Source organism: Crocodylus porosus, unplaced genomic scaffold (genome assembly GCF_001723895.1).
Source record: "Crocodylus porosus isolate Cpor-Errol unplaced genomic scaffold, CroPor_comp1, whole genome shotgun sequence".
In the NCBI taxonomy this organism is placed as follows: domain Eukaryota; kingdom Metazoa; phylum Chordata; order Crocodylia; family Crocodylidae; genus Crocodylus; species Crocodylus porosus.
In genome coordinates, this window is record NW_017728951.1 from 41495759 (window position 1) to 41512999 (window position 17241).

The 17241-nt window shown below is 40.5% G+C and overlaps 1 protein-coding gene across 2 annotated transcripts in view; it reads left to right on the forward strand.

The window, feature by feature from the left end:
• Positions 1-17241, forward strand: part of ADK (adenosine kinase) — a 560564-nt gene that overhangs the window by 45117 nt on the left and 498206 nt on the right. Inside the window, exons 1-2 of one of the 2 annotated variants that reach the window (XM_019555562.1) lie at positions 3785-3885; positions 9378-9431. In XM_019555562.1, the coding sequence (XP_019411107.1) occupies positions 3800-3885; positions 9378-9431 (140 nt within the window). In that variant the 5' untranslated portion in view covers positions 3785-3799. Of the gene's footprint in view, positions 1-3784; positions 3886-9377; positions 9432-17241 lie in introns of those variants that run through there. The other variant, XM_019555561.1, reaches the window with a different exon arrangement.

A 17241-nucleotide genomic window follows, 5' to 3' on the forward strand; every position in this document is an offset into this window, starting at 1 on the left:
TATATAATGGCATTAATTGAACACAATGTTTTATTGAGATATTTACAACTTTAAAGCAATTTGCCTCAATCTCTATAATAAGATAAATTCTAAATACCTTTTGGTATTTGATTTTGGGTTTTTTTTATAATGGAAAATCAGAGCTCCCCCTGTCCTCTTAGCTTACAGAATGCAGGTACAGAATGCAAGGCCCTTGCCCCCTTCCCCCCCGCAGCCCAGTTGCAAGGGCTGTAGTGCCAGAGACCCAGGTCCACAGCCCCCTGTCCCCCACAGCAGCGCCCAAGCCCCAGCTGCCGCATAGTGGAGTGTGGAGCCTGGCTTCCTCCGCCCCCCCATCATGGACAGCACAGCCGGTATGGAGTCTGTGGGGGGCCGGACATGGACTGCCTTCTGTGGGCTTGGGCGGGGGGGCAGCTTCCAACCACTGCACACGCTCTGTGGGGGGAGGGGCAAGGGGGACCCCATGCTCCCTAGATCTCTGTGTGGGGAGGGGGCCAGCTGCCCACTGTGGTCTCAGGCTCCCTGTCCCAGCAGGCAGGACCCCATGTGGCAGGGCAGAACGGGTTCAGGCAGGGAATGCCACAGATGAAAAACATGGTCACTACTAAAGCTCTGCCATTGCAATGGCAAAGTAGTAGTGGAATGAACAGCCTCTTGCTTAGTCTGTTTGCACACTTTTTTTTTTATTATTAATCTTTTTCTGAATTTTTATGTGAACAAAGTTAGTTTTCTTGATTGTTGTGAAACGAGGCTTGTACTTATAGTTAAAATGCATTCAAACAAACTTTGTTTTGTTTTTATAGTTGCAGAAGAAGCAGTGCATGAAGTTAGGCTCTGGTTCCAGAACATAAACAATAAAATATGACTTAAGTGATTAATGGCACAGCTTGAATGTGGAATATTCAAAAGAATAAGCAAATCAATACATGGACTACACTTTTATTTCAAATGTTGATTAAATAATGAAACCGTATTTGCATAAAACTAGCAACTTAGGCACTAATGACGTAATACTGAAAGATGCCTGAACATAAGAGAGTAACATGAAATACGTTCTGCCACTGAGGGGAACTGAAAATATCTGTTGAGGATTGCAATAGATGTAGTGCATACAATAATTACAGCTTTCTTATGTTCCTTCTCAAAAGAAGCTCTTGGGAAGAGGGAACAAAGCTTCTACAATTATACATTCCAAAAAAGAGAATTTTGAAAATATTTTCATAGACTTCTGAATGCTTACATATATTTTTCAGTTCCTGGTCCTCTGGTTTAATTACAATAAACTATACTGATTTGAAAAGGTTCTTACTGTATGCTTCTATCTAGACAGATAGCTCAGACCTTATTAACTGATCATAGTTTGCCTCAGTGTGGTGAGCACTGAACTTTTCTGGCTTTCTTAATCCATTTTAATCATTTAAACCTATTATTGTTTTGACTTAAATTCAAAAGCCCCTTAAACCTGTCTTACATTATTAGTAGCTGCTAAAATCCTGATTTCTAAGCACACTGTTTATGGAGAGTCTTTTCGGTTCAACAGTCTGTTGGGATTGGAATGCTGAATCAGAAGAATCTACGCTGAACCCTGCTTACATTAAAAATAATGCTTATTCGTAATGCAATAAACTGGTTATCCTGATAATGTCAAAACAAGCATGATAATTATTGCAAGCCTAGGGAATGCTGAACTTTTGAATAATAGGTGGTATAACTTTATTCCCTGAGTTTACTACTGTGTTGAATTCTGACAAGGTGGAACCTCAGAAATCTTTTGCAAAAGGACTTTTGCTGACAACATTGGTTAAACTCCACTTAAACCAATTCTGATGTAAAAACAAACAAACAACAGAAGCCAAAGACTTTAAATCTGTAGAGGGCATGATGCTGGTAAACTAAATGCTACATGAGTTGGGGAAAAGCCAGTATTGGAAAAGTAGACATATGAGAAACACTTCCATCTCAAATTCTGTGCAGAGTTGCTAAAGTATCTGCAGCACACTAAAACTTTCACATTCAAGAAAGAAAGTCCTAAGCAAAGTGTTTTCTAAACTAAAACAAGCTCAATCTGGGTTTCTGTTATGAGTTCAAATTCCTTTATTTAAGATGCTTTTTAAAAAGCAGTAGTTGTGTCATAAGTATCTGTTCTATGATGTACTCAAAACTTTCAGGCCTGCCTAGTTGTGTTATTTTTTATCATAAAATAATACCACAGTTGCAATCAGCTCTAGGTTTAAAGGAAATAAGGTAGAAGGGGCTGTTGAGAGAAGTTTTTGTTTAAAGAGGCTCTTCACCTTTGGAACCAAAGTTTCACAATGTTTATAGTTTAATTATTAGAGACTTGAATGCTTTGCTTTCTGACTTCCAACCGGTAGAGATTTGCCTTTTGTAAAGTGAAGAGTCTGAAGCCACAGAATGCTTTTAGTTAAGACAGCTGTGTGACTGTCTTTCCTTGACTATATTCAATCTCTCCTTTCCAGTTGATCTGAAGCCAGCCTGCCCTTGGGTTAGGTTATGACTCATGAATATGTGGGCCTGTCAGTGAAAAGAAAAGTGTAAAGCTACAGGAAATGGAACTTTTTAGAGAAGGCAGTGAGCAAAGGGGGATATGAGGAGTAGAATGGGCGAGAGCAACAGGAACAGGAAGAGATTTTAAGGAATTGTGGTGGAGCAAAGAGATGAAGGTGGTGACAGGACATGAATAGATACTAGTTCAGGGAAAGATTGTAGGGTGCAGGGAAATGGTGTCTTTTGATTATGAGTCATTTTTCCTGGTCACCACTGGTTCAGTGACATTAATGAACACAAAATAATTTTCCTAATGTAGCCACCTTTTGATGAGAAACAGGATGAAAATTTGGGTATGAGAGAGGGAGAGATATTGGCAAAAGGCGTGTGGGTGCCAAAGGCTGGGTAGAGGGTTGAGGTATGTAACAAAGATGCTGGACCAGTATGTACCTTATTCATGTCAGCAGGTAGTAGAGCAGAGGTGGGCAAAATGCATCCTGTGGGCTGGATGTGGCCCACCAGGCCATTCTGTCTGGCCCATGGAGCCCATAAAAAATTTAGAAGATTAATATTTATCTGTCCCTGGCTGCCTGTCATGCAGCCCTCGATGGCTTGTCAAAACTCAGTAAGCGGCCCTCCGCCTGAAATAATTGCCCACCCCTGTAGTAGAAAGTAAGTGGAATCTCTTTCTGGCAACCAACAGGATCATCTGCCCATGTGCATCTGTGAGAGAGAGAAATAGAAATATATATGTATATATGTGTGTATATGTGTATATATATAAGTGTGTGTGTGACTATATATAGTTATATTTCAGTATTTTATTTCTAAAAAGGATACACATCAACTATGTGTCTATTGTTTTTAATTTATTACTTTTGGAGGGGGGATTCTTTATTTCAGAGTTGCAGGCTCACAGATCTTCATGATTTGGTCTTGTTAACATAATACTTGTGATTATTTCCCAAAATGGCAACCATTCCTCATTTATTTTTCAGTTGGCCACTGGCAGAAGATTGTTTCAAATAGAATGGCTGTCCATTCTTTTTAGCCTTTGCAGGTGGAAATGGAGCTAACCCTAGTAAAGCTGAACTGTTTTTCTTTGTTTTCCACATGACTGAAGCCAGCATATTATCAGATAATATGACTGTCCTTTTCTGTTCAATGGTTTGACTTAAGAGAAAGCTTAAATAAAGGAAGTGGGAAGCTGATGCATGCTGGCAGACTGTGGAGATATCCAGTAGCCTACGAGGTGCAGGAGGGAGTAATGGACATAGGATAGTTGGGATCAGAAATGCATAGTGCGGAGGACAGGAATGTGCTGTTCAGGGAGGAGTCAAAAGTGCAAGTAGAGACTTCAAGGGATTGTACAGGAACAAGGTCGGACAGGAAGAAGACTGAGGATAAAATTATGGGGTAGAGGTGATTGCAGGATTATGAAGTTACAATTTGAGTGGGACAGATACATTTCAAGTCATTCTGCAGCTTTTTCCTTGGGCTTTTAAGGAAATGGGTTATGTCTGAGACCTGGTATCTGGGGCAGGATGTATGGGCATTAGTTTAAATTACTTATATTAGTTGCTAGAATTCATATAATGCATGCTATTTGTGTGTGTGTGTTTTAAAGGAATGTTCAGCCTGTAGAGCTAAGGCTAAATGGCTTTACTGTAGTGATATAAATGTGCTATAATCCTTAATACTCAGATTTTCAGCTTTAGGCTAGTAATTCTCTTTAACATTCATGGAATATAATAGGCTACTTTAGAATTTCAGAGTGATTATGGGAATAGCCAAAGCTGCCAAAATCTTAAATGAATTAAAGCAGTTCTTTCACCAATATTTTTAAAGCAGTTCAGTCACTACTTTCTCTCTCTCTGGGTAAACCAGGTTTGAGGAAATGAAAAAAAAATGGAGTTACCAAGCGTAATGGTAAGTCTTAATGCTGGTTTTGAACAACTCCAAATCAAATACGCTATGATAGCTGTAAATATTTTTAGGTGTCTGTTGATCACAAATGTTGATGCTGCTTCTCATCAAATGGGAAAAAATATACCATGGCAGCAGATTTACAGTAAGCCTCAGACAGGGCTTTTTTAGCCTGAGAGATCTCTTGGAGTGTCAAAGAGAAGCTGACTGTCTGAAAAATAGACAAGTAAGCACAGACATTCCTGATGCTCACTGTCCTAGTTTTTATAAATTAATTATTAAAAGCACATACAGATAAGTACACTTTTTCTTTTTTTTAAAGGAAGATGAAAGTGACTAATATCACTTTAAGAGTTAACCGTATAAACCCTGAATCATCATTTAAAAATATTTTCTGATGGACCTACAGCGAGGCTCTGTACCAGCGGTCAGCAGTAATTTTTTGGCAGAGAGGCTGCAGCGATCCAACTTGGGTTAGAAGTGGGCAGGCATTAGGATCCAGTCACCGCCATTTGTCCTTGGGCTGGATCTGGCCCATGGGCCATAGACTGACCTCTGCTCCACCTGAAATCATTAGTGTTGGTTAGGGGCCCTGGAGAGACCTTGTGCAGAACTCCATGATGAAGTCCATATTTTAAAGGGCCTCTTACTGATTAAACTATAGTCTAGCACAGTAGTTACAGTATTTTGTGACATCTTAACATTGTCTGATTCATTCAGGATGTACTGGTGGACTCACTGAGTAGCTAAGCTTTTTCTGAGGGTATCTTCACAAAAGTGATTTGCATAGCATTTTCATCTTAACAAAAAGCCACTTCCAGAGGGGGTCCTCCTGCCACTGAGAAATCTGTCCCTTTATAAAGACCATTTTTAATATATTTGCAAAAAATATTTGTTCTCACGTTATTTTTTTTCACTAGTCCAGGAATTACCTTTTTGAACAAAGACGAGTTGGCAAATATGTTTAATTTGAACCTGATTTAGTCAGTGATAGCAAAATAGGCTGATCTAATTCATTACAATGTGGCAAGAGCCAGGATGGGAAACAGTTTTAGGCCTTTAGGTAGCCCTGATTACTGGAGTTGGGCCTAACTATCTGCAGCGGGCTTGAGTTACTTTCATGGGTGTGGCTGCTTGGATCCAAGCAGTTTACATCTCAGTGTTCTTCAGGCTGCTCAATTGGGCAGATGCCTCTTTGTCTGGCTCGTGGTTTCTAGGCTTTGCTTGAATCCTTGTTCCTGGTTCCTAACTCCAGCCTCAATCCTAGTTCCTGATCTCTGATCACCAGGTTGTGGCTTTAGACCCCTGGCTCCTGATTGCTAGCTGTCTTCTGTCTTGTGTTTTTGTCTTGTGGCTTTACTTGAATGATTGTGACCACTCCAGTCCCTTATAGCTACAACTCCTGCTCTGGATCTTCTAGCTCAGGGGTGGGCAGAGTACAGCCCATAGGCTGGATCCGGCCTGTGAGGGCGTTCTGTCTAGTCTGCGGGGCCCCTAAAAAATTTAGGAAATGAATATTTATCTGCCCTTGGTTCCTGTCAAAGATGACAGGAACCAAGAGCAGTAGGACCCAGGGGAAGCCTGATGGGCTCCCACAACAGCAGAGGCCCCGCCTCCCCAGCCAGGAGCCCCAGCAGAGGCTTCTGGCCTGGGACCAGATGGCTGCCCTGCGCTGGAACCTCAGGTAAGTGGGGGGGGGGGAAGGGCGGGGGAGGACCCTGGGCAGGGAAGGAGCGCCGGGAAAAGTGGCCCAGGAAAAGCTGAGCATGGGGTGGGGGAAAAGCAGTCCCTCACCTGCCCTCTGGCAACCCATCGGGGATGAGTGTGGTGACAGGAGCTGCAGCCCCCCCGCTTGTCGCACCAGGTAGTGTCTGCCACCACCGCCTGTCGGCTGCCCAGAGCGCGAGCCCTGGGCAGGCAGTAGTAGCAAACGCTGCCCGTCATGGCAAGCTGGGGGTGGGGCAGAGCTGCTGCTACCGTGTGGAGCCCCGACGGACGAGCCCAGAGCTAGCTGGGGCCCAGGTTGGCAGTGGGGCCGGGTTACAAGCTGGTGCTGAGCATGGGGAAAAGCAGCCCCTTGCTTACCCCTTGGGCAGCGCCCTGTACTGTAGCTGCTTGCACCACCCGTGGGGCTGATTGTGCCTGCTCCAGACAGCCCCGTGTGGGCTGCGAGTGCCTGCAGCAGGGAGTGCTGGCCATGGGGTGTGCAAGGAACCAGTTTTTTCCGTGCTCAGGGATGAGCACTGCCCCCCCGCCTGTACTGTGGGGCTGGGGGGCACTGGGAGTGAGCAGGTGCGGGAACCTGCAGGAGCACGGGGCCTGCACTGGTGTCCCAGTGCCAGTGGGGCCCGGAGCAGTGTGGCAGAGCACAGGATCCCAGGCAGCAGGGGCTCTATGGAGCTGGGTCAAGATGGTGACCAAGGGGCAGGACACCTGTCAAGGGGCAGGGCTACCCATGCAGCCTTCGACAGCCTGCCAAAACTAGGTAAGCGGCCCTCCACCCGAAATAATTGCCAGACTCTGTTCTAGCTAGTGACTAGTCATGACTTCTGCTTGCTGTTTGTTGCTCTGCCTCAGTCTCAGTCTGTTACAGATCTCTTGACCCATTTGCTCATGATAGCTTGACTTGTCTCTAGTTTGGACCCTTGTTTCCTGATCTTGCCTGTTCCTGACTCCTTGGCACATGATGCTCTAGTGTCAAGCCTGAAGGCTCATGTCCTGGTCGTCCCCTGGCACCAGGTGAGCATTAAAGAAGGGTGTAGGGTAAACATGTAGGGTGTAACTCTAAGTTAGGTTAAAGTTTAACCTTTTCCTGCTTTTGCTGGATAGCTCTTTAGGCTTAAACATAGGTCCCTAAGCAGCATACATGAGCATGTGGTTTTGAATCTGATCTCTGCATTCATGTCATACACTCTTTTTCTCCATCTTTTTATTTAGACTGGTAGAACCAAATCACAGAAGGACTTGAAAGAAATCAGCCTTTGTGAATAGTCTGTTTGTTTTCCATATGCTTGATCATATCTCTAAATGGCTTATTTTGGGTCTTAGGACAGTTGTTTGTTACCAGCTTTTGAGCAAACATTGGTTCATGTAACAAACCTAATCTTGACATTGAACCTGAAGTTATTTCCACAGTGCATAATTAATGTGGTCTTAGAAGTGGTAGGCTTTGGAAACTTACATGTTATCTAAACTGCACTATCTCTCTAAGCTATTTGTCCCATTCAGAGTATCAGTGCCAAAATGCTAATTACAGACAAGGATCATTAGTTTCCATTATACAGTATCTCTTTTAGATGGTGGAAAATGATTAAATGAAGTGTCATAATCTTTCCTTATGAGGAGTATTTTCAATTAAGCACTCTAGTTATTGATTTTTTTACAAATTCCAGGACATAAAGAAACACATAATGACTGTATGGAGGCGTCAATGTGTTCTGATTGGACTGCTAGTGTAATATTTTTTTGTGGTAACTAATGAAGGGATCATATAAGTACCCAATAAAAAGTTGCACAGAATAAAAATTATTTCTTAATAGTGGTGGAAAAATAACCAACTTGAACTTGCTAGTAGGATTTGCTGTGAATCATTAGTATTAAAATCATACAGTATCCCTGTCACTTGTTTGGCAAAAGGATTATCCAACTGTACTGACAAACTTCCAGAATGCTATTGTTACTACCCCTTAGGTTTGCTTTAAGTGTAGGAAATTGTTGGGTTTCATGGTTATATGATCTGGCCATTGTGTCTAAGATTGTGGGAATAGAATGAGAAAACAAAAATAAAGCAAAACCAATATAACAAGCAGTTCATATTTCAGGGAATCTGTAGTTTAATGTACTGTGGGGAAGAAATTATTTTGATAACTTTGTTAAGTCTTGTGCATGTCTACATAAGAGCATTGGCTTGCAGCTCATATGACTCTATGTAGTTCTATTTCAGTATTTTGTTTCTAAAAAAGGTTACTGATAAAGTATCAACTATGTGTCTATTTTTTAAATTTATTACTTTTGGAGCAGGAATTCTTGATTTCAGCATTGCAGGCTCACAGATCTTCATGATTTGGTCTTGTTAACATAATACTTGTGATTGTTCCCCAAATGGCAACAAATGTATAGTGTTTGGTAAGAAAGAGGAGAATATAATCAAGTTCAGAAGAGGTTTGAGATCATTTGTTACAATAAAGAGATTTTTTATGACCAGTGGCAGACTACATCACAGTCTTGTTTCTCAGCAACCCTGGCAAATTAAAAGGCCAGTTCTTCAGTTTTGAACATGCATTAAATAGTGATTACATTCTCTGTAAGAGAGTTCAAGAAAATTCAATGAAAAGATTAATGGTTCAGGGGGCTTCACTGGCAGGGAAGATTTAGCTTTGAAAGAAGACAATACTGTAAGAAATAACATTCATGATGCTTTATTCTTTTCTAATCTGAACTAAATTTGGCTTTGCTAAGTTGTTATAGACCTACTAAAATTGTGACTAAGTAAATTATCTGAAAACTAAACTATAAAGAAATTTAGAAATGTAGAAATGTAGAATTCTTATCAGAATTCAGATCTCTTTGTATCTAATAGCCTCTGCTAACAAATTTGGCAAGCAGATCTTGTTTTCTTTAACCTGGCTAGGATGGTTTAGAGCAGGGGTGTCAAAGATCCAGCCCATACAGCTGTTCCATCCAGCCTGTGTGGCTTCTGGAGGGGCTGGCAATTTGGGGAGGGAGTATGTGGCAAAAACCAGAAATCTGGGGTACAGAGCCCTGTTGGGGATGCATTCATGCAAGGGACATTTTAGTAGATAAATATTTCAGGATGATAGCTATATTCCAAAAACCTAAAACCCCCAAATCTTTACATTTTATTTTGTCTGGTTTGAGATTTATGAAGTTTCTTTCCAATAATTCTGATAAACACCAAAGTGCGTAACTATCTTTTCTTTTTTTAGGTATGGGCTAAAGCCAAATGACCAAATCCTGGCAGAGGACAAACATAAAGAACTGTAAGTTTTATAAAAACTGACCTTTTGGATCATGATGCTAACAGTTACTCAGTTACTGCATGTCCCTAATATGTGTTCATGATATAAAATCATTACTTGTATCCAGTAAAATTACAGATGAAGAAACAAAAAATCCCCAGCAAACCCCACTTTTTGAAGGTAATGCACTGGTTAGTTGTTTAAACTGATAATATTGCATCATGCTTTTGCATACAGTCATTTATTGATAGGTTCAGATTATTCCTCATTGAAATATTTCCTGTTTTGGCTTAGCAGACTTAAGAACTCTTGGACATGACTGCCGAGAGATTTTAAACTACCCTCTTGTGAAAGTTTATATAGCTAATTATTAATTGCTTTCCAGTAGAACTGCCAGTATTTACTCAAATACAAGATGAGGTCCCCTTCCCACTCCCCAATGAGCATGGGGAAAAATGTTCTTTCTGTTATTTACATACAAGGAAACCTCATTAAATACATTGTCTGTCATTAAACTGCTGCCGAAACCAGCATGTGCTCAGTAATAGAAATCAGCTTATTAGGCTGATTTAAATGAAGCCAACACTGAGCATGACTATAAAACTCATAGCCCTTATTGGGCAAGCATTCTGAGGGGAACCTACCACAAACATAGGTTCGTGCAGTCCATCTTAATAAGACTTTATTTACTTGAAGACAACCCCCACCCCCCAAATTAGATTCTATATATGGAAAATTTATAAATTTATTATAATTTTCCAGGTATAGAATCTAATTATTGGAGGTTTGCCTTGACTCTCCCTCCCTCCCACTGCTATAGCAGGGAAAATAAATTTGAGAGGTCAAGTGGCTTTTTTGCTCTCTGCTTCTTCCCAAATTTTTCCCCTGACAGGCCCTTCCCCTTCTCTTTGCTGGCAGACCCTGCTCTCCCTGAGCACATGGATATGTGGAGGAAATTTGAAAACAATAACCTTGAAATTAAAATGTCAGTATAGGCTTCAGTTTGTCCAGAATTGATGCATATTACCCTTTTTTTTTTTTTTGAAACTGATGCAAGGCTTAGCACAGATACTTCATAAACCCACTTTTGAGCATCACTTTGGCAGCTACTTATATGTACAGGACTGCCTGTATGTATGTGTACTCCATATTAACACCCTTCCCCCCAAAGGATCCATGCCCTGATTAGCCCACCACTCGCGATTGGTACTGGGTGTTCTTTTCATGAGTCCTGGGATGCTCCAATAATTTATATGCAGATGAGGCACAGGACAACTTGGTCTTGCCTCACCTCGTGGAGGACATGGCTCCACTAATGATAGGAGCCAGGCTGAGGAGGGCAGGGGAGTACAACAGAAGGTGACAGCAGTGTTTCCCCATGTAGAATCTAATTACTGGGGCTGAGCTTATATTCAGGGTTATCGACTATTCAAGTAAATAGGGTATTTTAATTTAATGTAACAAATTATCATTTTTGTTTGTTTGGGGTTTTTTTGCTTTTATATAAAAAAGCTGCAATTGATGTCATTGTTTTAAATCTGAAAGTTTTATGAGAAAAACCTGGAATCCTTGCTAGCACCTTCAGCGTGATTTTTTTAGAAGCCTATCAAAAGAATACTTTTGTTTTTTAGGGAACATAACTTCATTCCCATGAAACTTTTTATTTTAATAGAAAATGTCTTTACATTTTCACCTGTAATAACATTTATTTCCTTATGGCACTTGGGAACAGAAAGGTTACTTTTAACCTGCAGGCATTTATAGTCTCCTTTATGCATGGATCTGCTACTGAAATACAGTAGCACCATGAAATACATAACAAGTAAAAAAATCAAGAGAGTACTGTGTCCAGTTCTGGGCACTGCACTTCAGGAGGGATGTGGCCAGCATCGAGAAGGTCCAGAGGAGGGCACTCGCATGATCAGGGGGCAGCAAGGCAGGCCCTACAAGTGGAGGCTATGGGACCTGTTCAGCCTCCACAAGAGAAGGTTGAGAGGGGATCTGGTGGCCATCTACAAACTGGCCAAGGGGGACCAGCAGGCAATCTGAGCGCTACCAGGAGTAACAAGGAATAATGACTATAAGTTGACAGAGAGTCAATTCAGGCTAGATATCAGGAGCACTGCTTCACAGTCAGGGTGGCTAGGATCTGGGACCAGCTTCCAAGGGAAGTGGTGCTCGCTTCTACCCTGGGGATCTTCAAAAGGAGGGTAAATAATCACCTTACCAGGGTCATTTGACCCCCACCATTCTTTCCTGCCTGTGGCGGGGGGGTCAGACTTGATCATCTGCTCATTTTTTATGACCAGTGACAGACTGGCTTCCGACCCTACCAGCTATGAAACTATAATCTATGTGGGAGAAAAGTTTTCTGAATTTTCTGACTCTTGTGCACCTGCCTTTTCAACTTTAATACCCATGTCTTCTGCTTAGGTGTTTGGTGTATAGTGATACTTTTCCCTCCCTTCCTCCCCACACCTTTCCTCATGGAAAAGTGAGAGGAAGAAGGATTACAAGGTCTGGATACTAGGGTAAGAACCGCAGCATCTTAAATCTATCAACTCTCTTCTTATTAGTCATTTATCACTTAGGGTTGATAACCATGTAGTAGTGAACTATATAACTAGTGAAGCAATAAAATAAACTGTCTGCTAATTCAACCAGGCCATGTACAGGTATTATATTTCTATGGGAGGATCACTGCTCCCGCCATAGAAATTAGAATGTACAAACATTCATTTAATTTCTCTGGGAGGAAACATGCCCCGGTCCAGGAGAAAGAACTTCCTTGTTGACACCTGGAAGACCTCCTCTGTGAGAGTTGCTCTCACGGAAAGATTGCCTATGCATTGCTTAGCTCCTGTAACTATAGAATTTCTTAAAAGTTTTCTCTTCTATAAATGAACACCTATTTATACCCAGAAACTTGACCTTAAACTTTAAATCAAGTGTATCTGGATTTCTAATGTGAAGTGAATATTCATTACAAAATCCGTTTATGAATAAATTTAAGTCCATATGCATTCAAAATCACTCAAGGTTTGTTTTAGGAGTTGTGATACTAGGTCTTACAGCCTGGTCAGGTGAGAAAGTGCTACTTAGCCTTGTCATGGGTTGCTCAGCAATTAGGAGTACGTACTGTATTTGTTTGAACTTGACTCCAATTTAATTGTCTTAATCTTTCTAGTCAGCATTCTGTTTTGTGGTGTCACTATATTATAATTTTAGTATTGGTGTTCAGTTTCCTTTTGCTGTTCAAAATGCAAGTTTAATTTCTTTATAATTTCCTGTAGTGTACAGTTAATGGAAGCTTTTTTTTTTATTCCAAATGAGGAAAGACACTTTCCCTTTTTTTAAACAATTATCCCTCCTTTCAAGTTTCAAGAGCATGTTCTGCCCTGGAATTCTAACAGCATGTGAAAATACTAAAGTTTATAGCATTATCTTTTGTAATTGACAGAAAAGCAGAAGGATAACCAGCATTCATATACTTAACAAACACTTATGGCATTGAAAGCTTCTAAAAAAATAAGTTATTTTGTTTATCAGTAAATCTTACATTTAAGAACTGCTGCTATATGTTATATTTTGCACAGTTAACTAGTATCTGCTTTACAGAAATGGAATAAGATTAAATTAATTTCTTTCATAACCATTTGTAAATAAATGACAGAGGTATATCTGTACCTTGAGCAGCAGTGGTGCCTGGAGCAGCGTTGGCTGCTAGTGGCAGTGGCATGGCCAATTGCAGTAATGGTTCTTGTTTGCTTCCCCAGCACTCAAAAGGCTGCTACCCCAGTCGTTCTCTCTCAGTTAAACTTTATTGTATCATTCATCACTAGTATATCTCTTAAGGTGAATTTCTAACATAAATTTCAACATTTTTTGTTGTTGTTTAATAAAAAAGGGTTGATAGTGTTTCCATGTCATGGATGGTGGATATGAAGGACAGATGTAAAGTAACTTGGCCTTGATGATGCAGTACGTTTGTGGCAGGATAAAGAATAAAGTCTATAGACCTTATTACTCAACAATATTAATTTGTATATGAAAAATACTTAAAAGTAAGCAAGTATAACTTCTTCAGCTATTTTGGTGTTTAAAAACCCTTTTAAAGGGGAGGTTGCAGTGCTGTCACAAAGTATATAGTTAAGTGAAGCAGGCAACAATTTAAAAAAGGATAATCAAGCACCTGGCTCAACAAATGGTTGGCAGTCCAAATGGTTTACTGGAGTAGGCAGGCATAGTTTTTTGCTACTTAGTATAAGAAGTTGTTGTTATAATTAAAAATAAAATTATGCTTCATATCCATTTAATATTTAGAGAAAGTATAATAGAAAAATGCCACTTTTCAGAAAAATGCCAGTTTTCAATAAAAAATGGACACAAAAAATTGAGTGCCTGGCTTATTTAATGAATTGGGAAAAGCAGTCTAGGAAGCTAAAAAGAGACATTAAATATGCCAATGAACTTTATACTGATTGAGATGTCTGGAAAGAAGTGTCAGGCAGTACTGATTGGTGTCTACCTAGTGTTACAGGAACTTTTTGACAAGTAGAATGAAAAGAGAGCTTAATAGATTGAGAGAAGGGCTGATGAGCAGGGATCCTGGTTTTCTTTGTTAAAAATCCCAAATTCTCTGATTAAAAAAAGCCCCAAACAACAAAATGTATGATTAAAATGAAACACCACTAATACCTATCTGTCCATCTGTCTGTCTATCTATCTATTTATCTATCTATCTATAATGTAGGTATCAGTTGAACACAATGTTTTATTCATATATTTACATTTTAAAGCAATTTAGAAGCCTATCAGTGCCTTAATCATTACAGTAAAAAAAATTCTAAATACCTGTGTATTTTAGTGTTTGATTTTGGTTTTTTTATCGTGGAAAATCAGAGCTTCCCCTGTCCCCTTTGTTCACCAGGTTGTGGGTCTAGGTACAGCTGTCCCCCTGTTGCTTTGTGGCCCTGAGCAACCCTTAAATTTGTGCCCTATCCCTGCCCATGCTGTTGCCCCTCACTCCCAAGGCACTCCCCCCGCCCCCACAAGCCTTGCCAGTAACCTCACTTCTAACCCACAGCCCCCGCCCCCCGCCTTGCTGGTGCCCCTTGCCCTCCCCCACTCCCAGCCCTGCCAGAGGCGGGCCCCAGCTGCCAGGGCTATGAGACCTAGTGGCTACATGCTGCCTGGTCCCTGCTCTCCATGGTGGTGCAGAGTTGTGCTTCTGAGTGGGCAGGGGGTGTCTCACTTTGGCAGCATGGCTTGCATGGGACTTCTGGTGGGAGTGGTGGTAGTGGCAGTAGCAACACCAAGTCCCCCCTGCCCTGCTCTACCCTCCCACACTGTGGAGGCCCCCGGGACTAGGGCAGCAGGGTGGAGAGCCCTGACCCCCACAGTGAGCAGCTCACATCTTTCCCTGTCCTGCGCACAAATGTGGAGGGGCATGAGCCCCCAGCCCTGCCCCACTCCCTCCCTCACCATGGCCACCTCATTCTTCACCCCCTTGCATTGCCTGTTTTCCCTTACCCCTTCCCATAGACTTACCTGGAGGCAGCTGGCAGAGTGGCTCTCCATTGATCATCAAGGAGGACAGTGACTGTCTATAGTATACTTGAATATATGTATTTAAGATATCTATATTCTAATATACTGGCTAAGCTGAATCTGGTTGACATTTCACTGAAAGAAGGGAACATTTTCCTTTGTGCTTTTGAAAATGACAGTGGATTAGTCTTTCACAAGAATTATTTTTAAATAAAAAGCTTTTCTGTCTGATACTATCAGTTAGTTGTGGCTGTCAATCTCTAACCCTGCTAATTCCTCAACAAGCAGTGTAGGACTTTTGTGGGTAACCGCATAGAAACGGAAAATATATATTGACATTCATAGGACAGGATGAATATCATCTGGAGGTATTGTAAATTTGTTCTTTCAAGCCTGTAAGAAGAGAGGGCATTCTTTTGCCAGATTCTGGGAGACATTTTTTTTCCTTGTTACAATGTAAAGAGCCAAGTAGGCATCATACATCTATAGAAACTTTGCTGTTGAACTTGGTATGCAGATTTTGGAGCGTCCAAAAGAAGTGGGGAGGTGATGAACAAAGAGGTGCACCTAAGAGGGCAAATTGAAGGAAATGAATTAAGGCAAAGATTGAGGCTGCTGCTTGTGACCTCTTCTATATAACCAGCTTATAGAGCCAGCAGTTTGTCAGTGATGTTATATTAAAAAAAAAAGAAGTCACATGTAACACTTCTTACAAATGTAATGTATATTAAACTTTCTGCAAGTGTTTTATATATATTATCTTCACAGATTATACTTAGGGCACTGAATGCAAAAATAGCTTTAGTACGTTTGAAGTTAGTTCTTATAATATAGTCACTATTTTTGTGGTTAGTATATTCTTTTAGGGCTGAGGTCTAGGTAGTTAACTGCTCTTCTTGAAATGTCATTCTCCATTTTTTTTCTGTAATTCTACTTTCTTGGTTTTCTTCTCACTTCTCTGTTAATCCCTTAAAAATGTCATTTCAGATTCTTCATTAGGTCTGGCATGAATTATGGAATAACAAGAAATAAAAATTTAACTTTAGTACAATATATTCCTGTCTGGTATTGAAGGGGAACTGTCTGAAAGAATGAAAAATATCCATTATTATATTTTTTTTTTCTGATTTTATTCAAAACTGTCTGAAGTTGCTAACAGATGATGCCCTAAAAATATATCTCCTACATTGCTTGTGTCTACAAACATCTTTTTTTTTTTTTAAATCTTCTTTATGTTATGGCTAGAGAGAAAATTGTGTGCAGAAGCTAGAATGTGTAAGTAGAAAACAGGAAAGAAAAACATGTTTTTTGCAATCTACACAAAAAATTATTGAACATGTCAAGCTCCTTAATAGTTTTAGGTGACTTGTCATGGTAAAACATTGTGATGTGTGTGAAAGTCAAAGATAAATAGCTGAGTTTGATAAAATTTATTTTTATAACGTTTACAGAAGTGCTTCCTCTTGGTACAGATAGAAAACATTTTTTACTCCATTACTGGAGTGGTCTGTAATAACCTCTGTCATTTGTTTATAAATTTTATAATGTTAGATGGAGTGACCATCCATGTTTATGTAACAATATGGTCTGTAAACATGTGTAAGAAATTGCCTTGAGCCTAACACTTTTTCAGTGATATTGGTAGCCTTAGTGGCTGTAAACATAAGTAATAAAATTACAAAGTATACATGATACCTTTCTGAAATAATTTCACAAATTTCAATGTCAGGTATTTGATAACATCCACTCTTTCCAACAGGCCCAGCCATATTCTAATGGAATTCCTTAGCAGATGTTATACGTTAGCATGGGAGAATGCCGTAACCATTCAAGAGGCCCGTGGCTCCATCCTATGCACCGCCCCAGCTGGGCAACCCCTGCCCCTTCCCCATTCCTGCCCTCACCATGGGGGTCTTGATCTGCCCCCTCCCCACCATGCCCTTTGTCTCCACCATGTCCCTTAGCCATCACAGATGGATGCTGCTCTCCAAGCTTCTGGGCTGCATATCAGCAATTGGATCGGTATCGGTCAATGTGGCTAGTTAATAATTGGCCATCAGTATTGACCCAAAAATCTTTATCGGTATACCCCTAGTATTTATAAAAGAGGATACAAGAGCACACCTCAGCATAGTACATCTTAGTTTTACTATAACTTGCATTTTATAGAAATAGAAGTGGGAGAAAAATGGAAGCATAAGTTGGGATGTAAATATCGTTTAAAAATAAATAGAAATAGAAGTGGGAGAAAAATGGAAGCATAAGTTGGGATGTAAATATC